The sequence below is a fragment of the Zosterops lateralis genome (genome assembly GCF_965231275.1).
Source record: "Zosterops lateralis genome assembly, chromosome: 14".
Classification (NCBI taxonomy): domain Eukaryota; kingdom Metazoa; phylum Chordata; class Aves; order Passeriformes; family Zosteropidae; genus Zosterops; species Zosterops lateralis.
This window is the reverse complement of record NC_139774.1, coordinates 9,785,335-9,807,265: the sequence shown is the minus strand read 5'-3', so window position 1 is coordinate 9,807,265 and position 21,931 is coordinate 9,785,335. Positions and strand designations below refer to the sequence as shown.

The window sequence follows — 21,931 nt, the reverse complement described above, 5'->3', positions numbered from 1 at the left end:
AGTTCTGTTCACATTCTCTAAACAGACACTCTCACTATTCTAGGGAAGGAGGAAAAGAGCAGCAGAGCAAACAGTGCCATCTTCAGTGCCACAGTGTAGGAAGGTCATTTTGGGGACAAGAGAGGAAATCTACCTTTTTTCTGACTATATCAGTAGAATTTTCTAGTGTCACCAGAATTTCCGAATGATGCTTTTTCTGTCATCAGAAATCAGCTTTTCCATTGGCTTATATAGTGACATTTTGAGATTTCTGCTTCATAAGCACAAAAGGACATACAAACTAAAAGGTTGTATTAATTTTAACAAAAAGATGACATGAGCCATTCTCAATAAACTTGTTTAATTAAAGAGTCTTTTATTTCAGTCTCAGAAGCCACTGCAAAGAGGAAACAAATCTGTCTGAGTGAACAAAAACACCTTCTGTGTCTGCCAGTTAAAGATGCTCTGCTCCCTCCACAGGTATGATATGGTCAGAGTGCAAGGAGATCTGGGAGGAGGGTCCACGTGAATATGTGGTGCATCTCTGGAACCTGCTGGACTTTGGGATGCTGTCCATCTTCGTGGCATCCTTCACTGCCAGGTTCATGGCTTTTCTTAAAGCCTCTGAGGCACAACAGTACGTAGATCAGTACGTTCAAGATGATGACCTCAATAATGTCACCCTTCCCCCTGAAGTTGCTTATTTTACCTATGGTAAGATGCTTTTTGCTATCTAATATTTCCTGTTCTTTTTAGGTTAATCTGTGGTAGTACTGAAAGCAGCTTTTTTTGTGATATTGATATAGCTTTTTATAAACAAACCAAATTATTTTCCCAAGATCTACCCATTCCAGCCATCTTCCTAACCAGTCAGAAAGGATCTGAACCTCATTCAGCCTCTGCTCTTGTGCTACAGATACAGTCAGGTCAATCCTGAAAATGTAGCTTGAGCAACAGATAATCAGGATCTCAGAGTGAGCAGAATTACAGATTAATTAATCTGCTTGGTTTTCCAAATGAGAGGAGGGAGATGTGTGAACAAACAGAATCTGAGGCTGCAGTAACTCTGCATTTCTGTTACATCCAACACCTCTATAAAAATAAATAAAAATAGCAATACAAAAAGCTGCTGCTCATCAAAACCTACATTTTTGTAGAGCTATATCACCTATAAGTGCTGACATTGGGAAATTCAAGGTGCAGCAGTGCCTTGAAAATATTATTTTGGATGGCTGAAATGGTTTTCCTTTGCTGTACAGAAATGAATAATCTTCACACGTGTGGGGACTGGAGACACTGCACATCTCTGCAAGCTCTAGTGGCACCCTGAGGAAAATCCATGGGTATTTCTGCTCACAGGGGGCTGCAGGAGCTCCAGAGCTGGGCACCAAGTGTCACCACTTGCTCCCTGGGGCTGTAAGCTTGTTCTAGTGCTGTGGCTGGGGAGGGGAGCTGAGGCAGCATTTCCTCCACTGTAGACAAGTCCCACACAGCCCCAGAGCCATTTCCTGACCCACAGCAGTTCCAGAGCCTCAGGATCTGGATGGGCTCACCAGCTCAGCCTCTTGCATCACTCTCTGCCCACACAAGCAAAAGGCCATGGACACAGTTTGTGGCTTTTCCCTCTCTGGCTTGCTGCTCACCCATTTAATGTGAGTTCATGATACAAAGGTGCAAAGGGTCCAGAACAGAATATCCCAGTGAGATCCTGTGAATTCCTCCATCTGTTGCTTTTGCTTTGGTTCAGATTACTGCAAATAATGCCTAAGTTTACTGCTGTGGCCCTGAAGATGCCACATGTTTTAACTGTGAGTCACAATCTTTCCATCAAGAACCTCAGTTGATGCAAGGACACCTATAAGCCAAATTAATATTAATTATTAATTTACACTTTGAGCAGATTAGGTAAATGATGCATATCTGGAGCTTTCTAAAGTAAAAACATTAGAGTAACTACAATTCAGAAACTGGTTTTAATTTAGAGATAGCACGAAATGGTACACAATGTTTATACCTGCTTTATCTGAACAAATCCTAACTTCCTTATCTAATGGTGGGGATAGACATCTTGGTCTCCCTAATGCTTCCTTTCCAAATACTGACACAGTGCCCTGTATCCAAATCTACAGCTATACTCCACTGTGTTGTGGTTTTGGTTCTCCATCTCAAGAGCTCCAAACGGAGAAGGCACAGCACAGCTGATAATCCAACTAGGAAACAGAAAACGTCAAGGTTGTTTAAAGCCATGCTGGTTTTTTTTCCACTGTATGGCTTAAGTAAATCCCAGTGACCTGGCCATTTCTTGCCTTTACCATGTGAAAAGTACAACTAATTCACCATATTTGTACAGCATGTGATGGTCCAGTGAACAATTGCCCCAAAGTTGTTTTTCTTCTCCTTAACTCCCACCCAAATGCAAGATTGAGCCTGGAAAAGGGTCATTTATCACAACAGCTTCCACCTAACCCTTTTTTGTTACTAACACCTAGTGTAATGTATTGTTTTAGCCAGGAACAAGTGGCTCCCCTCGGATCCTCAGATCATTTCAGAAGGCCTGTATGCCATAGCTGTGGTACTCAGCTTCTCCCGCATTGCTTACATTCTTCCAGCCAACGAAAGCTTCGGCCCCCTGCAGATCTCCCTGGGGAGGACTGTGAAGGATATCTTCAAGTTCATGGTCATCTTCATCATGGTGTTCCTCGCCTTCATGATCGGGATGTTCAACCTTTACTCTTACTACCTTGGTGCGAAGTACAACCCTGCCTTTACAACGTGAGTACCCCGGGGAAAGGGGCTGCTCTGCAGGGCTCAGCCCCTCCTGCCCCACTGCTGCTGCAAGGTCTGCTTGGGTGGCTTCTGCTGCAGCTCTCTGGGGAAAGCACACCCCAAGGTGTTGACCCCAAAGGTTTTGACAGGGAAACTTGTACCACAGCCTGCAGCCTTGGCAGCCAGTTCCAAGCTTGAGCACAGGGAAAGGAGCAATCCAGAACTGATTATTTCTGGAAATCAAGATAGTACATCAGTTTTATGAGATGTTCATATCCATGTGTCAAGAGAAGCAGTGGAGAAGTTAAACCTAAGGTTACTGTTTTTAAACCTGTAAGATGAAATGTAAGTAAAATAAGGAAGGTTTTTCCTTCTCTGGGAGCCAAAGTTGTGAGTTCAATTCCCATAGGGGCCATTCATTTAAGAGTTGGACTCAACAGTCCTTGCGGGTCCCTTCCAACTCAGAATATTCTATGATTGTGTGATCTGTTTTAGGACATCATCTGAATGCAGCTGTGATTGTTGGGTGCCCTTCTGCAGCATCAGCTGCTGGTCATGGTGCTCAAAAAAGAGCACAACCACCCAGGGTGGCTGAGGTGTGGGGTTTAATTCCTGACTTGGAACTTTCCCCATGTGAAAGCTGCACAGAGCATCACAGCAGGCTCTCTCCACAGTGGGTCTGCCTGGGCCATGCTCACCTGCCAGCACTCCCAGCCCTGCAGAGCTGTCTGTGCTGGGTGTCCCTCCTTCACCTTGTCAGAGATGTTGGGAAGAGGTTGGCAAATGCCAATGGAATGAGGTTCAGAGTGAGGCTGCTTTTGAACTTACACCCTTTGGTGGCAGGACAAAATGCAGTCTTGATTCTCCAGGACCCCAGGAACACAAGTCTCAATCTTGTGGGGAAGAGCTGAGGTCCTGAATGAGTTTTCAGAGCAGGGGACCGTCCTGCTGAGTGTGAGGGATGTGCCCCAGCATCCAGAGGAAAGCCTCCTCCCTTGCAGGGCAATGTGGCACCAGCACAGCACTGGGACTGTCAGTTTTATGCCTCACAAATCCACCTTGACTTGCCTTAGGGACACAGCAGGGCTTTCCTTCCCACAACTCCTGTCTGTGGGAAGCTTGGCATGACGTTTTCCCCTTGCTGTGAGCTGACTTCCAGGAAACAACTCCAAAGCCACACTGCCTGAGCCCACAGTGGTTACTGTGTGCACAGCAGACATTTGATGCTGCATTTGATGTGTCAATTCTGGAATGTGTTCCACAGTGAGCCTGGGGCTAAGCTCATCACTCCTCTTGCAGAAATGACCTTCCCAGCATAATTTCTGTCCTGCAAGTGGCTGCTGCCTTCCAGTTTAACCACACCACCCTCTTGTGCAATGTGTAACCTGTAACACGTTTGCTTTCTCTTGTTGAGCCAAATTTGCCTTCTAGACCTCTCCCAGAGCCTCAGGGTGCATTTTAATGTAAGAATTTGTGAGACCAGATGCATTTACATCTATCTGTGCTCAGTAGTTAGGGAGAAGAGAACTGAGTGTGTGGGATGTGACTTGCTTCAGATTTGAAAAGAAGAAGATGCCCTTGAAGCACAAGACTTAATGAGGATCAAGTCAGTCCAATCCCTGACTGCCTGGTGGCACAGCAGCCCTGACTTCTGGTATCCCCCAGGCACATCCCTGGAGAACAGCACTGACAAATTCCAGTAGCTGGTGCAATTCAACACAGGAGCTCTCTTATTAGCACTCATTATCTAACTGCATCTTCCAGTGGTTACTGTCTTTTGATTGAAATAATGATCAAACACTCACTAAAATGATGATTATTCACTGGAGTGAAGATTGCTTTAAGTGCCTTAGGGATATTTGGAGTGGGGAGAGATCCTCCTTAACTTCAGCCTGCTGGCTACTTATCCTGGAGGGACTCCATGTTGTTAATAAAGCGAATTTTCTGTGAGCATAAATTTTCCTCTCAAGAATTTGGAAGACACTTTAAAAATTCTTTCTTCTGGTTATTTAAACATACAGAGTGGCAAAGCATGATCAGTGAAAATGAGCCCTTTCATCATATGAAACAAAAAGAAGAGATTTACATTCATTCCAAAAACCCTTCTTAGACATTCCATGCAACAAACTAGAAGCCCTGAGGTGGTCAGTCTCAAACAATTTTAGTAAGCTAATTGCAAGGTTATTTTGGCAGATGAGCAGACACCACTTGTAGAAATGCTTCCTGCTCTATTTTTTTGTGGCTGTTTGTTGGCCTTGCTGAAGGTGTGGTCTCCTGCTGCCATTAACTCACTCAAGGAAAGGAGGAAGATTTCAGTATTAGAGCTGGATACGGAACTCAGCTGTTCATTCACTGCAAAATCACTGGGGCAAAAAGAAGCAATGCTTTCTTTGGTGTCTTCATAACCTTCCTATGACTTCAGCAACATCACAGGAGGCATTTCCTGGGAGCACATTTGTGAATTCTAATGAGTGAAATTTGATGAAATGATGCGTGAAATTTTACAGTGAGTTTTGTAGTCAGAAAATGTGAGTATTTAACTGTGGGAACTGATTCTCAGAGGTCACTTGGACAGTTGTGACAGAAGAAGACCCATTGGATTTGGGCACGTAATTGGCTGTGGCCAGTTCCAAAGAGCATTGACAGCTCCCTGGATTGCCTCAGTGGGAAACCTTAGACAAACAGCTGCTCACTAAAATAACTCCAAATTACTCATTTAAGAAAAGCACACCTTCCCAGGGCAGTATGTAAGCAGAAAAAAAGAGTGTACACTGAGGGAATTGCTTGCTTAGTTCTAAGGATAATAGTTAGTGAATGTTTGCTTTAACTTTCGCCTTCCCTTGCTACTGCACTTTGAAATTGTGTATTCAATTTCTCCTCTGTTGCCATCTTCAGAGCAAGCACATAGCCCCCCAGTGGCCTCTGATTTGAGTTATAATACAAAGTTTCTGTCATTTCTTTCATTTTGATGTTCTGGAAGCAAAGAAAATAAGGATGCAGTTGCCTTTACTCCACACAGTTAAATGTAGAGATTATTTAACTAACCATACTTCCAAATTTTTTTGGAAGTTCTTCAATGCTGAAGAGCAAATCATTTCCACAGCAGTTGCCACCACGCCAGCTATGTTTATCTGTTTATCAGATGCTGTGTACAGCACACAGCTCTTGAAACAGCCTGTAATTAAGAACATGCTATGCAAACAAAATCGAAATGGAGGCAAGGCTGATTGTGTTCATCTTGCTTTCTGCATCTGAAATCAGGCTGAAGGCTACAAGGCAAGGTTTTCTGTCTCACTCTCCCCAAAGGGGAATGTGACTCACTGCTCAGTGCCAAAGCGACTTCGGGGCTGGAAGGCTTTTTTCTACTTGTTTTGTTTTGTCAAAATGTGATAGTTTTGTAGATTACATTGACTGCATTGCTTTTTTGGCAGTTAGTTCTCAAACTCATTTAAGGAGATAAATCTGAAAGGATGCCTCTGAAAGAGGAGGGCACAAGACTGATATGAAATGAGAGCTTTGCCAAGATCCCTCTTGATGAACAGCACACTGCTGTTTACAAAAGGGAGGGAACTCTGAAAATAGATAAATGGTTATGGTCTGTTAGGAAGCATCACCTTCCTCAATACAAAATCTTTAAATTTTGCTGAAATAAGTGTCATGAAACAAATAAACAAAAAATCTCTGTGCTCTCCCCAGTGCAGCAGTCAGTTCTACCACAGTAAGGAGGGTGATTGCTGCGTGCCCACCTCCACAAGGAGCATCTGTCACTGCCAGACCCTCCTGCTGCCAGGAGCTGTCAGTCTGGGCAGGGCTCCTGACTTCCTAAACCCTTCATTTGTTTGCCTTTGAGAAGGATAAAACACCTGCTGACCTTGCAGGAAGGGGGTAAATTGCTTAGCTGGCAACAAGGAAACACAACAGCATCTTGGAAACTCTGAGAACTTGGCTCCCAACGCCCTCCTCTCATGTGTTAGTGAGATGTTCTTGAAAAAAAAAAAGCCCAGCTGATGCTCCCTGCAACTTTTGCCAAATCTCGTGCAATCTGGCAGTAATCTAAAAGGGAGAAGAAAAGTCATCCAGCCTTTTTGAAGGGTAGGGATGGACAAGTACAAGGTCTCCTTAAATCATTTATTCTGACAGAGACAGACCTGCATCTGCCTGGGGACACTGCTAAATCATTTTGGTGCTACAGGTTAGGTCAACCTCTCCACCAGCCCCACCAGCACAGGCGCTGGTCCCTTATGTGACACTGGAAATAAGGTTTACTGACATTACAGAGGGACCTGGCACCCCTGCCCTCACCTCTGGGACTCAGGGTGGTCAAGGCTGTTTGCAGCTCTCAATTTACTGTTCAAGGAGAATCTGGCCCTGCTGGGGTACAGAGGTTAATGTTTGAGCTGCAGAAAAGGAGCAGAACTGACACATTGAATTAAAATCTGCCTGCAGCACGGAAAACTGAGAGAAACTTCTTAAATTAAAAAGGAAAGTTAATAGCAGGGTGCAGCTGGGCTCAAGGCTGGGGGTCATGGCTTGTATTAGTTTGGGAAATCACTTCAGGGGTGGGTTTCAGTGCCAGAGATCATTGGTGTAATATGTGTTCCTTAACTGGAAAGTACAACATCCATTGAAGGAGCAGCAGCCAGATTGCCGCTGTACAGTGGAGGGAATGTGACACATTAATAATGCCAGGTCAGCTTGGCTGCAGATGAGGGCAGGAGAAAACAGATCAGCAGGTGGAAAAGTGATGACACCTGAGTGTAGCACGGTCAGAGATCATCTCCCAAGAGAATCTTTGCAGCCATGCAGAGGAACAGGGGTCAGGGACTGTGGTATCAGGCACTCTGGGGGTCAATGAAGCTGTGCAACATTTATTTGAAATATCACTCAAGGTTACTCCCCACAAGACAATACACAGAGTAAATACAATACTCTTTACTGCAGTTTTATCACCACTTGTAAATTAAACATGGAGTACCACAAATTATGATGGAAATTAAAAACATGTTTGCTGCAGCAGAAAGGAAATGCCCAGGAATCCACACCAGCCTTTCAAAGGGTTGAAATTAATTTATCTGGCTTTTATGAATGATGTAATGGATGCTGGAATTGATGTAAAATTTCTTTTTCCTGCTGAATATTCCATGGTTTGTGTCTATAAGCTGTTTTTATAAACAGCTTTAGCAGGATTAGTCTGCCACCCTAGTATAAAACATTTCATCAGAATAATTTTTATATGGCACTGTTTCATTTGAAGGTGTTACCTCCTGGCAGGCAGGAGGAGAAAGGAGGCAATTAACTGTTAACAGGCTAAGGACTGCTGGGCAAAGGCAAAATGCCTTTTAAGTTAAATATTAGGCAAAATGCTTTCAAAATGTGCTAGCATCCCTTTTCTTCCTCCTCCTCCTCCTCCTCTTGTCCTTTTCAGCTGTGGCTGCTCCCGTCCCCTGTTACAGCCCTCACTCCTTGGGTCAGACTCTCCTTTTGCCTGTTAGTCCAGCCACATTCTTTCCAGCCTCACACCTCTTTGTCATTAGCTTATTCCCCTTTTTCCTATCTTTCAACCTGTTAATTTTCCTCTTTTTCCTTTCTACTTTCAAGCAAGGATAATAATCAAATCAAAATGCCTCCCTGCAACATCTTCTACCACTCCTTAAATCCAATTTTTTTTCCTACAAATGCTTGGGTGCCTGAAATGTTTGCAGTTCCAAGGCAGGATGGGAAGAAAATCAGACTATGGTCTGGCTATATTTGCACTCTGTGTTCTTTATATTAATTCCACAAAGCAGAATTTTCAATCCCTTCTCCTGGGTAAAAGACATGCTTCTCTTCTGCCCTGGAAACTGCAGAGAAGGAGGTCAGACTTCTATCTTCTTGGGATGAAAAAAGAGTGAGTGAGTAGAAGTAGAAGCAAAAGCCCTACATAAAAAGTTTCCAACTGCAAGTTGCCCACGGATTTGTCATCCCTATTAGGGACACAAAATCCAAGTGTAAATGCACCTGATGAGAACAGATGGAGCAAATCAGGGCACACTGCAACTTTTTAGTATTAATCAGAAATCTTATTTCTTTATCAAATCAGGAAATATGATTTGGCACATCCCTGAGTGATGGATAATGGGTTACAATAACTGTGCCAAGACCTATTTATATTTGTGCATTGCTGCTTTTATTATTAGCATGTGGCCTGGCTAACCCGGTGTCAACTCTGTAATAAAGTGATTGTTTGCTTTATTTTTAGGGTAGAAGAAAGTTTTAAAACCTTATTCTGGTCAATATTTGGCTTATCTGAAGTGATATCTGTGGTGCTGAAGTACGACCATAAATTCATTGAGAATATTGGATATGTACTCTATGGAGTATATAACGTGACCATGGTGGTTGTGCTGCTTAATATGCTAATAGCCATGATCAACAACTCCTATCAGGAAATTGAGGTAAGACAAATCAGATTGCAAACTCAATGTACTTAATTATTACTGATAATGAAAATGCTAAAAACCCAAGGAGGCTGTAGCTTACTCTACATCCAAGGTTAGAATCCTGAAAACATCTTACATGATATAAGAGTTAAGGCTGAGTCTGCCCCCAAATTAGGGCTGAATTAATAATCAACAATGAATCATTTCTATAACTATTTCAGCTTCCTTGTTCTTAATGACCTTCTGTAATTAAACCAAATTTCCTTTACATGTATTTAATCAAAGTGGTTTGTGGTATTTTTTATTTCCTTTGTTGGTTGTGATCATTTATCTCTGTGTATTGCCTTAGCTGCATTGTTTGCTTATGACAGAGTAATATTTCTTTTGACTTTTTGCCCTGTTCTCTACTGCTCAAACACTCCAGGCCATGTAGATCTGAAGCTCATGTGCATTCATGAAAATGTCTAGAAATTCCATATTTTCCAATTACCAGGCATAAAACTTGATGTAATTTTTTTGGAGGAGTCTCTAGAGTCTGCAAAACATGGCTTCATGGACATATACAAAATCCTTCTTTTAAAACATGAGCCCTCAAGGAATATGAATAGGTTTCTGCAGAAAGGCATTTGCAGGGTTTGCCCAGCCCTGCTCAGTAGTGTGCCTTATTAGCAGAGTGGATTTGCTAAATGCTTAGGACAAAAACAACTCCCTGTTAATCTAAATAAAGGCAGGAAAAAAAATTACATTTATTTGGATAATGTTAATGTTGAGTCACCTTTTACTTCTGATTTGTTAAATGTCAAACTTCTGCAGTTGGGTTTGTATTAATTACTTGTCCTAATCTCCCCTCAGAACCTGACATTGAAAAAGGCCAGGGCTGAAAATATTTTCTCACTGTAATGTCTGATTCATCCATGAACTGTAGTACAAATATAACTCTACCCTGTTCATGCTGTAACTGAGTCTAAATGTCAGAGAGACCTTACATATGCTCTCTGCCCCAGAATCTTTCAGGAAAGCAGAATCATTTCTCCAAAGGTTTCTAATAACTTAGGATCAAGCATTTCTCTGAATCCTGTTCACCTGAAGCAAGCTTTACTCCAGAAAGGTCTCAGCCTCTTATTGCATTTTCTAGTTTATTGCAGTAGACAGAGATGCTCTTGAAGAAAAAAAAAAGATCTCTGAAAATATCTGAATAGATGGCCTATTTAGATAATATTAGAAAATATAACTTTCCGGTTATATTAAGATAATATTAGAAAATATTAACTTTCCTGCTTAAACTTTGTGATGGCTGTTTTCTTGGCAAAAATGCTGTGTCATCCTGTCTGGTTGTAGTTAAGTCTTACCTGCATGTTTGCCATGGTCATTGCTAAATCCCTTCCTATTTACTAATTTGGGTGTTGATTTGTTTTTTCTTCTCCCCTTCCCAAGGAGGATGCGGATGTGGAGTGGAAGTTTGCACGTGCCAAGCTCTGGCTATCCTACTTTGACGAAGGAAGGACTTTACCTGCTCCTTTTAACCTAGTGCCAAGCCCTAAATCATTTTATTATCTCATACTGAGAATAAAAATGTGCCTCATAAAACTCTGCAAATCTAAGGCCAAAAACTGTGAAAATGACCTTGAGATGGGGATGCTGAATTCCAAAAAACGGGTATGTTTCATTTCCACTTTTCAGCCTCTTTGTGGAAAGGATCCTGCCAGGGAGCTTCTGGAGGGGGTTGTGTGGCACTCAAGGACTGCAGGGACAGCACAGCCTCTTCCAGGACCTCCTCATTGTGGGTTGTAGGTTGTTTGTATCACATTGTCATCATTGTAGGTCGGTTGTGTCACACTGCAAGCAGAGGGTCCTGCCAAAGGTGTGGCCTCATTGTACCAGGGAAAGGGCAATCTTTATAAAAGCAGGCACTTTTTAAACTTTTGTAAAAGCTGGCACTCCAAGGCCAAATAAGCAAGGTCAAAGAGAGGGGCAGAGGCACAAACAGGTTCACAGCTTGTCTGGCTCAGGACAATTGTTCCAGGCTCTCCCAGCAGAGCTGTGGCACTGCCCAGGGAGGGGAGAAGAGGGTGACACTCTCCAGGTGAGATGTGAGCAGCCCACCCTCAGCTGTAACCTTGAAAGAGAGACTGAGGAGAAGGGAAGGGAAGCTGGAGGAGGCTTTGCAGAGTTTGATTTTGGGACATGTAGGCTGCTTTAAGGTCTGCCTGAGCCTCTTGGAGGAGCAAACTGCAAACTGCTCCACCAAACTGCTCACCAGTTTGTGGTGAGCCAACCAGCTCCAGGCAAAGCCCTGGCCTCCAAAGAGGATCATCCTCCCAGGAGCCTGAGAGAACTGCTCAGGTCTGGTGCTCACCCAGTCTCTGTCAGCACCTAAATTGAAGGGACAAGTCTGTCCATGGGGTTTGCTTCACATTATCAAATAATTTAACTACCATCATGGGGAGTATTGCCAAGACAGACAAGCATGTCTACGCATTTATTTAACACTGCTATTGATTACTGGAAGAACCACTAGAACAGTGGAGTCTCAAAATGAAAGAAGTGTTTCTCCTTCAACTACCTCAAGTAATGATTTAAAAATGTTTTTAAAATGCTGTTTGAATCAGACTGCACTAAGCTTGCTTTGTTTGAAATTTAATTTCTGCTTCAAAGGCTAAAACAAAGTAATAAAAATTTCTCTAAGTCTCTTCTTCCCCATGCCAGATGAGTGAAAGTGTCTGGCTTGACCTTTTTCATGGAACTCATGCAAAATTCATATTTTTCCATGGCTTTAGCATAAACAATTAAGAGTATCAGTCATTTCTCGCTTGCCTATTGATTTTGTTCACATATCATCTTCAAGAGTCTCTGTAAGCTCCTGACACACCTGATGAGTAAGAAAGAAATTTTTAAAAAATTACATTATTACTTCAGACTTTTAATCTACTGATTATAGACATCCTGATTCGAAAGAAAAAAAAATAATCAGGATCTCTGGTTCAACCAGGGAAGAAAAGCCCTTATCCAGGGCCTTCCCTCTACATACAATTGCATATAGGTCTATGATATTTATTCCTCTGAATAAAGGAATTTTTTTGCTAATGTTGGACCAAAAGCCTCAGAGGTGGATTACAGTCCAAGAAACCTCCAACAAATATTGTGTGTAATGTGCAGAAAAGTCTCCTTGGAAGCTTCTAGAGCTGTGATGCCTCTGATAAAAATAAAATGGCCTATTTAGAAAATACTTATTTTTCTTGAGCCAAAAGAAGTAGCAAAGGGTGCTGCTGTTTTAAAAGGACCAGTGAAAATCGATTGTGTTTCAGAATTTGGTTTTGTACCACAGCCTTGTTCTTTCCAAATACAAGTAGTTATCTTTCTTAAGTAGTGCTCTAAATTGATAAACATCAGCCTCATTAAGATGAAAGTATTTTGTGCCTCAACACCTTGTTGTCTAAAACTTGTGTGTGAATACCATTTCTGTCTAGATAATATAGAATCCAGATTTTTCCATTAATTCGTGTATTTTTTTTTTGTTCTTTTCTGTCTTCCAAAAATCTTTTTCAGCCTGAATGTTCTGGCTTTTACTCTACTGTACATAGAACCATTTCCTATAGTTTTTCTAAAGCTTAAATTGGGGCTGTCTGGGTATGAGAAACTATCATTGATTTAATCATATCATAATGTTTTATAATTTCAGAAAGTTCGTTTTCACTCTAGCGTTCAAAACACAGAGAGTTTTTCTGGGAAGAACGCTTATAACAAGCCCACAAGATACCAGGTAATCACAGCACGAGAGCAAGAGCCAGGGGAGAGGTGTGGCCGTGCCCAGCCCTTACCTGCAAGGGTCACCTTTGCCTTCTCCCAGTCGATGCCATCCTGGGATGTGCCAGGCCTGGGCTGGGCTATTTCAGAGACAAAGGCAGCCTGGAAATAAGCGTGGTGTTAGCATTTGTCATGCTAATTAATTCCACTCGAGGGTGTTTAACACTACACGAGCCATCATCCAGCCTTTACTCCTCCCATCTCATTCTGACAGCATTTCATTTCCCAGCCATCCCTCCAGCTGCTGCATCACCTTTTGCATGTGCTTCGTCCTGCTGAGCTAAGCCTGCAATGTGCTACTGTTCAGGACACCCCTGTGGCTGCAGAGGTGGCCCAGGGAGCCACAGCTCTCTGTCCAGCATCAGTGTTGTGCCAGCAGATGTGTCATCTCTTGTGCAAACCTGTCCTAGGGCAATACAGCAAACAGACTGTGCCCTGCAGGAGTTTTGCCTTCTTTTTTAATATAAAGTGAAAAGGAATCTGATGGCAAGTGATGTGTCTGAGGGGACAGACATTAAAGATAGATGAGAAAACAATACTTCAATTGGCTAAAATGTGCAATGGCAGTTCTGGAAGTGGTTTGTCTTGTGTGTTTACAGCTTCCAGCATAACAGGCTCCCAAGCTGTTCAGCAGACCAGTAAGAAACTTCTACTGGTTTTAGAATTTTTTCATGCTGTTCTGCCACAATAGGAGGGGTGTCTAAAAATCTAAGCTAGAAATGGGATACGTTCACTCTGGCATCTGGAGTTAGCTGGCTTGATTCCATCAAAGGAAAAGGGATGAGATACTGTGTCCTGCTCAAAGCAGCATTTCAGTACTCCTGACACGTTCCCATCTATTCAAACCCACAAGTGACGTGTCAGCCTCTTCTGACTGGTTTTTTTCCTTTAGCTATTATTTCTCAATGAGACCACCTAGTGTTTGTGGTAAATCAGAACATTACTTCCAATACTGAAAAAGCCAAAGGTGACTGTGGAAAAGAAATAGAAAAAGATAAGTACCTGTTATTTTGTTTTAATAATGCCAGGTTTGTCTTCAAACTACCTTAGAACATTTTGGTTGCTAGAGGAAGAAATTGCCCAAATAGTATAAGGAGAGTGTAATAGTCTTGATTATCTAAGCATAAAGAAGAAGGAACAGATAATTTGGCTGGCAAGCTTTTCTTCTACACCTGGGAAAACCTCTGAAGGAGCTGCTTCTTGCTGACTGTTCTCTCCAGCAGCGTTTATCGAGTGATGTATCTGCAGCCTGTGCAGTCTGTGTACTTTAGGCTACATATGGGCAGTGCTCTAGAGGGGTAACAAAAATACACAGAGTTTAAACATGCAACATTTTGAAAACCATGAAGAACAAGTCAACACATCTGGGAATAAACCAGTCCAGGAAAAACTATACTTTTATCAAAGAGAATATGGGAACTGGTGTAAAGAGAGGTGATGTATCATTTTTTTCCAGGTAATAAGAGCCTGTGTTCTGACTCCTTATTTTAGTCTAAATTTCCTCTGACTTCTGCTCTGGAAAAAATTACTTATTTTTGGATCTAGGATTTCCCTACTTTCCCCAAACATTACTTCATTTATGTTTTCTCAGGTGACAGCCCTTCTTCCCTCTGGACTCTGCTACCTTGGCCATCTCCAACACAGCGTACGTGCACTGTGCCTCATCTCTGTTGCCTTAGTGACTCACCTGCTTAGCCAGATGCCTCTGACATACAAGGACAGTCTCAGTCATCCCATATTCCATGGCTGCATGGCATATACAAGTGACTGGATCCTTTTTGATCTTCACAAGCCTTTTGCACTGCTATAATCCTTATTTGGCTACTTAGGGAAAAAAAAGAGCAGGTGTCCTTTTTCCTTAATCTGTATTTCAGAACCTTTGTAGCATTTCTCAGTGATGTTCCAAGCAGAGATGTGATTGTTCTGTGAAGAAGTGTGTCCATGCTGCCAAAGGCTTCCCCCTTAACACTGGACATCTGGTCAATCAAAGTCACTGAGCTCTCCTGTGCTTGCAGAGGATGTATCTAAATCTCTGTCTCTGAGAGAACAGTTCTTTTTATGTTTATATATTTTTATTCCTTTTTTTCCTGTATAGGTTTTTATTATGAGATTTTTTTCCTCACTGGGGTGCCTTTTCTGCAGTGAGGATGAGGCAGCTCAGCTGTACCCCAGCGTGCGGCCCTCGACTGCCAGTTACTTTCCTTGCAGATAAATGGAACTTAGACATTCTTGGAACAATAGCACATTGCAGGCTCCCATCCATAACCATCATCTGTTTCCATATGTACTCTTCCTTACTAACAATCATCTTCCATTTTGTAAGTTTACATGGCTCTGTATTTTTCACCATATATGTCTCTTAAAATCTACCATTTCCATAAAAAATTTTTTCTCACTTAAGCCAAGTTCCCCAGCTTTGTTCAGCCTCTGTTTTCTGTCTTTCTCCCATTTTTTTCCTCTAAAAAACCCATTGAAAAGGCTAACAGAGTCTGTCTGTGAACCTCAGGTCAGCTCCATTGTGAGTGAGTTTGCTAACATCATTAATTAACCACTTATTTTTTCCTGTAAAGTACTATTAGACAGCACCATGCTAAAAGAAAGCCCTGGAGCCCATTTCCTCAGCATCCTATTGGATCATCTGTGTTTTCTGTCTGTCTGTGGGACATGTTCTACATTCACATGCATCCCACAAATGTACCCCAAAGTGCTTCATATATGGGGTCATGACTGAGTGGCTGTCAATCAACTGCTGTAGTACTGTAGTACACAATATAAAATGTAAAATAAATGGGAAATAATAATAATAATAATAATAATAATAATAATAGTAATAATAATTCCTAGTGAAACCAGATGTTTGAATTGCTCATAGTGAGTCTGGACTGTGGGCAGTCCCCCACTAAAGGAGTGTTTCTGTTCCCCTTTCAGAAGATAATGAAGCGGCTGATTAAGCGCTATGTGCTGAAGGCTCAGGTTGACCGAGAGAATGACGAGGTCAATGAAGGCAAGTGGAATTTTATAATTGATCCACCTAACAAGCATGTGTTGTTATTGCTGCTGATCTGGCCAGGACGAGGGTTGAACTTAGTTAAGATCCTCTGTGGAGAGAGAGGTTGCTCGTGCTCACACTCAGGTGAGCAGTGCTGGCTCTGAGCCACCCTCGTGCCCTCCAAAGTCCTTATTTTTCCTTAGCAGAACACAAAACTCAAAGGATCTTCACCCAGCCCTGCTCACCCCTGTAGCTCTAACTCTCCTTCCCCTACAGCTACCAGGGTATTGCCAACACCCAACCTTACCCTGGGGTCTCCATAAGGCATTTTCTGACTGCACTGTCCAGACCTGCCCCAAGGACACTGTTTTGAATGGGATCCAGGTTCACATTGCTGTGGTGGCATGTGGGATTTGTGTGCAGATGGAAAAGAACCTTTAATACTTCCTAACTACTGCTCTCCTGTAAATACTCCGTGTAGGCGGAGATCAGTTTGTGGAGAGAGAACAAATTTGATACAGAAACCTGAACTCTCCACACATATTTGCTGTTGCTGTTGGCGCCTCTACTGCAAGTACAGGTTATTCCCTATAACTACAGATATTAAGTGCTTAATGCAGGGAGATCAAATGCAGCTCCACACACATTCCTGACCAGACACACTGAAATTATTGTTCTCTCAGGCCTTGGAACCACAGGGATTACTGACTTGGTTCAGTACAGCTAACAAGAACATTTTCCTCTTTCAGGAGAACTCAAAGAAATCAAACAAGATATTTCCAGTCTCCGCTATGAACTCTTAGAGGAAAAGTCCCAAGCTACTGGTGAGCTGGCAAAACTAATACAACAGCTGAGTGACAAGTTTGGGAAGACCCTAAATAAGGACATTTGATGATGAATACAGAGAAAAACAACTTGTTTTCTAAACATTGTTCATTCTCAACCAGCATCTTAGGAGGGCAAAAAATATGTGCAAGGTGGGTACTGGACACTCAGCTTTTGCTGACAAGCAAAAGTTGGAGCACTTAGTGTTTCTCCTGCACTTGGTGAGTGACCAGTTAAATCTTTTCTGATATGAAAGTGACTTAATGGTACAAATCTATGCCCCTTGACATCAGAAACAGATGCACCATAGAGAAGGCACCTCCACTTAAAGGCAAAAAAAGCCAGATCGTTTATCTGACTCCAGAGAGGACAATGTAATTGTGCTCATTAACACCAACAGAGTCTGTACTGACCAGAAGTGGATGAAGTCTGAAGAAAAAATGTGCCAAGTGTATTCTCTGCAAAATTTTTTAAATTCTTATTCTTGGGTGTGTACTCTCCTTTTATGTTTACATTGGCAACCCTAAATATAACTTTGATCAGCACTGTGGCTAATGAAAAACTAATGAGAAATCATCTGTTGAAGTGACCAAGGCAGTGAATTACAAGTAGACACTGACGGCATTGGAAAAAGGAAATCAAGCTTGTGGTGTAAATTATCCTTTAATCTAATGGGAGGATTTCCAGCCAAACACTCCTGTGCACCTTTTCCAGCTGTATTAGCTAGTCTGCTGGTGGGTATGGTCTCCTTGTATGCACTTAGCCTCTCTTTTATCCTTACTCGATCCCATCTCCAACAACAGTGTACTGAAATATTCTTTATGGTGTGAAACTCACTTCCCAGGAATGCCCAGAGATAAAATACCTTGTGCTAATGTGTTCACCTCAAAGAGCAGCATCAATCCAGAGACAGCGATGCAACTGAGCTCAGCTTTCACATTCCAGAGGTCAAACTGCAAGCCATAGGGAGAGATCCATCACGAAGAACATTGCCCAGTAGTTTCCAGCCTTGAAATTAATACAAAAAAGGCTTCAATTGAACATTCTGACAAAAAAAAAAAAAAAAGGATATGAAGGAAAAATCATTGTAGAAATTGTTTTCACAATTTTGGCTCTTACAGAGGATGAGAAAGGGATTCAAACTGTTCTAAGGCTGTGGTAACACAAGGATCACACTTTTTCAACAGGAAAGTTGTAAGTCTGTGCAACACAACTGCAAACATGGATGGCTTGGGTTTTCATGGTTGGCTACATGATTTCAACTATTTAAAGCACACCTTACTACTTGGGAACCATGGACCTGGACTGTTTGTTTATAGGAGACACCAATAAAAGGAACATGACATCTAGGTTTCAGCTGAGACAAACAAGCAGAGCCAGAAGGTGACCTGTGATCAGTTCTTAAGTGCCAGATGAGAGTACATATAGCCTATTAGAATAATAGTTATATTTGTACAAAAATAAAAGAAAATGGAATAAAAAAGTGTACTGTACGTAGATCTGTTTAGAGAAAAAAAAATACTGTATTTTTACCTTTAATAAAATTATCTTGTATACTGTAATATTTTTACCTAAAAATGGAAAGAAAATAAAATTACCTCATAATATTTTGTTGTACACTGAGTGAACTATTTGCTTGATCTTTTGACTACCTACTACATGGCCTTTTTTTTTTTTTGTCTTTTTTGCAATATGTGAACAATGAAATCATTATATGAAGCAATTTTACCATAGGAATTCTGAAGCCTGAAAGAGCCAAAATGCAACAGTTAAACTAAAATACATTTAAAATGAATAAAGCTAGGGAATTAAAGGCACCATGACCAACTACAGTCCACAGAAATGACCCTTCATTTATGCTTCATAATGACCCTTCATTTATGCTTCATTTGAAATTATTTTGTCATTCATAAAATTAACATCCAAGGAGAGAAATTGAACTCTGGTGGCTTCAGACAAACGTCGTGGTGGTATTGAGTGAGCAAACCAAAGTCAAATGATTCAGGAAAGCTTTGTCAGCTTTAGGTGGTAGGACAAGTGAGAGACCTCTGCCCTGCTCAGCCCATCTGGGTGACGGTGCTTTGCTCCTTGCGTGTGCAGCTGCAGGAAATCTGTCCCATTGTGTGACAGCTCCTGCAAAGTGTGTTGGGATGAAACAAATTCCAGCATTCAGCAAAGGGTGCCCAGGATCAGAGTGAGAAATCAGACACTGCAGGGAGCAGCACTTTGGGCTGTCTCCCACAGCAAGTATTGCTGATATATATTCCATTTTCCCCATAAGAAGAAGGAATATATTTCATGGCAATATTTCTTGCCCCCTCCCCACCTTTCCAGCCACTGTGTAGATTTTTTTTTCCACTTGAAAAAGCAGCCCTGTTGTCATAGCTCTGTCTTAAAATTTAATCTGATTACAGCTCTACACCTGGGTCCTGATCAAAGTATTCCTTCACCCTTCCCATTTAGTGTTTTAGGGATTTAATGAAAATTGTTCTAGGTAGAACTTACAAGGACCACCATAATTGAAATTTCTCATGGTATCGAATGCAAGTCCCACAAAAAAGTTTAGTTGAAATGTGATGATGCACTTATATTTTGTATATTTAAATGCAGCTCAGCAAAATGCCTGATCTACAGCACAGCAACACCTACAGGAATATTCTTTTACTGCTAAATATTGCAATCAATGCATGCTTTGGTCAGCACAAAGACCACCATTCTGTGGATAACTTTGCTGAATTTTTGGGTTCCAGGTGGAGGTGCAGCTGTGCCCATCAGCCCCTGTCCTTCCAGGCTCTGCACAGGTGGAGCAGTGCAGTCCTGCCACAGGGAGTGAGCACACTGCTCTAACTCAGGAACCTGCCCAAAAAGGGCACAATATTCTCTAGGACTTCAAAAGTAGACTAAAGACGCATTAAAAATACTGTTAAAAAAAAAAAAAAATCTGCTTCCTCCCTTTTTGCATTTACATTCTTGAAACTATCAAAGTACAGAGACTTTATATAAATATTCATGACAAGCAAAAATCCCACTACATCAGAGCACTTTTCTCATCTGGTCCCAGTAACACACCCAAGGAAGTTGCTCACTGTGTATTAATGGCCTGTTGGCAGAGTTTATTCTCCAAGGTCAGTTTATAAGAAGTTAAAAATAAGAAGCTTCACTGAAAGAGCAGCATGAGAGAACTTAAAGAGTCTGAAGAGGGAAAATCAAGGTAGGTGAGTCCCAGATTGGATTAGACCTGAGACATGTGGGTCCCCTGTCCCATTCCCCATCCCCAGTGGAGCTCCTGGCAGAGCAGTGTCACAGCAACCACCTGAGTGAATTTGGTCTGGTCTTTGGCTTTGTAATGTAGGTTTTAATGTTCCTTGGACAAATTCATACTATGGAGGGATGGAACTTGACCCAAATTATTTGTAGATACAGAATTATAATTTTTATGGGAAGAGAGGTCACATAAAAATGAAACTAATCTGAAGTCATCCACACAAAGGTGAATATTCTCCAAAAGACTGTCATAATTCTGCAAGTACCACAGGCAAATCAAACTGGAACTTAAATAGACACCCTGAGGAAGATCAGAACAAAGTCATTCACTAGCCAGTATTGATTTATTGACTGCCCAAGTCTCTAGACAGTTGTTTCACACCTTGCAAAGGCCACACCAGCCAGCTGCTGCTGACAGAGCAGAAAGAACAGCAGGAAGCATTTACAGGACTTGATATTTCATGGGGCTGAACTGCCTGGTGTTAAGCCAGGGACCCAGAGGGGCAAGTCTCAAAACTAGGGAGCTGCCCAAGGGCATCTGGCACCATGGCCCTGCTTTCAGGGCCATGCCCATTTTTGCCCTCCAGCTGGATTAATTTATGGAGAATGACTAACAATTATGGTCCTCAGTTCCCAAAAGAACTTGGTTTAAAAGTAAATATTAAGAAGGATATGAATGGTGTAATGAATAGTGGCTTACAAGACTGCCTGCATCCTGACCAGAGCTCATATTAAATTGTCAGAGCTAGGCTTTATTTTTAATTAATCTATATGAGGAAAGCATTTCCAGCAGGCCAAAAGAAATTGCCCTAATTAAAAGATACAAGAAATGAATGATCACTGAGTGAGGACAAGCCAGGACACAGTCCATCACCACAAAGGCAGGGAGCTGAGCAGCGTGGCCAGGGTTCCAAACACATCCCCAGCTGAGAGCAGATCTCTGCTGCTCCATGGCTGGGTCTGGGCTACAGCCTGGGCTGCAGGTGGGGAGGGAGGGGCAGGAGCAGGGCTGCACCCTGGGCAGGGCAGCACCTCTGCTGCCTGCCAGCCCCAGGCAGGGGCCTGACAAACAGGGCATCATGTCATTCCTCAGCTGGCTCCCCTGACTAACCAACAGGCAGGGAAAGAAAAGCCACAGCTTCATAGCCAAGGCTGGCAGGCTGTGCTCTGATGGGCAGGATGGGTGTTTCCTTTATCCAGACACTATAAATGCCTTTCTTGTGACCTGAAAAACAGCTCTGCCCTTGCTGTGGCCACAAATCTCTCACCACTCCAGAGTTAGATGCTGCAGGCAGCAGGTCCCATTACTCCCATTTCACCCTGGCTGTGAGTGGGCTGTAAACCCTGCAGGTACCACACCTGGTGCTGGACAGCAGCCTGCACAAACTACAGCCTAAAGGAACTGACATTTTTATTGAGGAAGGATGAAGATTGCACAGGGGAAATGAAATAGCCCTAGCTTCCAGTGAAGGAAGGCAGATGCAGAGAAATTCAGTGATTTGCCTTATTGACCTGAAAGGAAGGAGCCAAAAATGGGGCTGTGGTTCTGAATCTCATTAGAATGAAAATATATTCATTAGCTTTGTCCTCTCTTAGTCCCTGTTCAGCATGTTTGTAGGGCATACACTCCTCAGTGAGAAATAAGATCTGCCAATGCCTGATGCCAGCAGCATAAGAGCAACAGGAAAAAAGAAATAATGATTGCCTCAGTAATCATATATAATTTTGGGATGTCATTCCTTTTGATCCTTGGGAGATTTTATTGTCTCTTTATCTATGTCTTCACTATTGTTGAATTTAAATAACGTCAAATAGAAAGGGAGATCATAACCAAAGGAGCAAAATAACTAAACTGCTTCTGGGATTTGTGATGCCTATTACAGCA

The 21,931-nt window shown here is 42.1% G+C and overlaps 1 protein-coding gene across 2 annotated transcripts in view; it reads left to right on the top strand.

Annotated features, from left to right (window-relative positions):
- The window catches only part of TRPC7 (transient receptor potential cation channel subfamily C member 7), a gene marked incomplete at both ends in the record, with an annotated part of 63,663 nt that extends 46,814 nt beyond the window's left edge, over positions 1–16,849 (top strand). The window contains 8 exons of one of the 2 annotated variants that reach the window (XM_083871913.1): positions 460–693; positions 2,487–2,751; positions 8,984–9,179; positions 10,599–10,820; positions 12,844–12,924; positions 14,560–14,613; positions 15,897–15,972; positions 16,707–16,849. In XM_083871913.1, coding sequence (XP_083728039.1) covers positions 460–693; positions 2,487–2,751; positions 8,984–9,179; positions 10,599–10,820; positions 12,844–12,924; positions 14,560–14,613; positions 15,897–15,972; positions 16,707–16,849 — 1,271 coding nt within the window. The remainder of the gene's footprint in view (positions 1–459; positions 694–2,486; positions 2,752–8,983; positions 9,180–10,598; positions 10,821–12,843; positions 12,925–14,559; positions 14,614–15,896; positions 15,973–16,706) is intronic. The other variant, XM_083871914.1, reaches the window with a different exon arrangement.
- Positions 16,850–21,931: the final 5,082 nt, after the last annotated feature.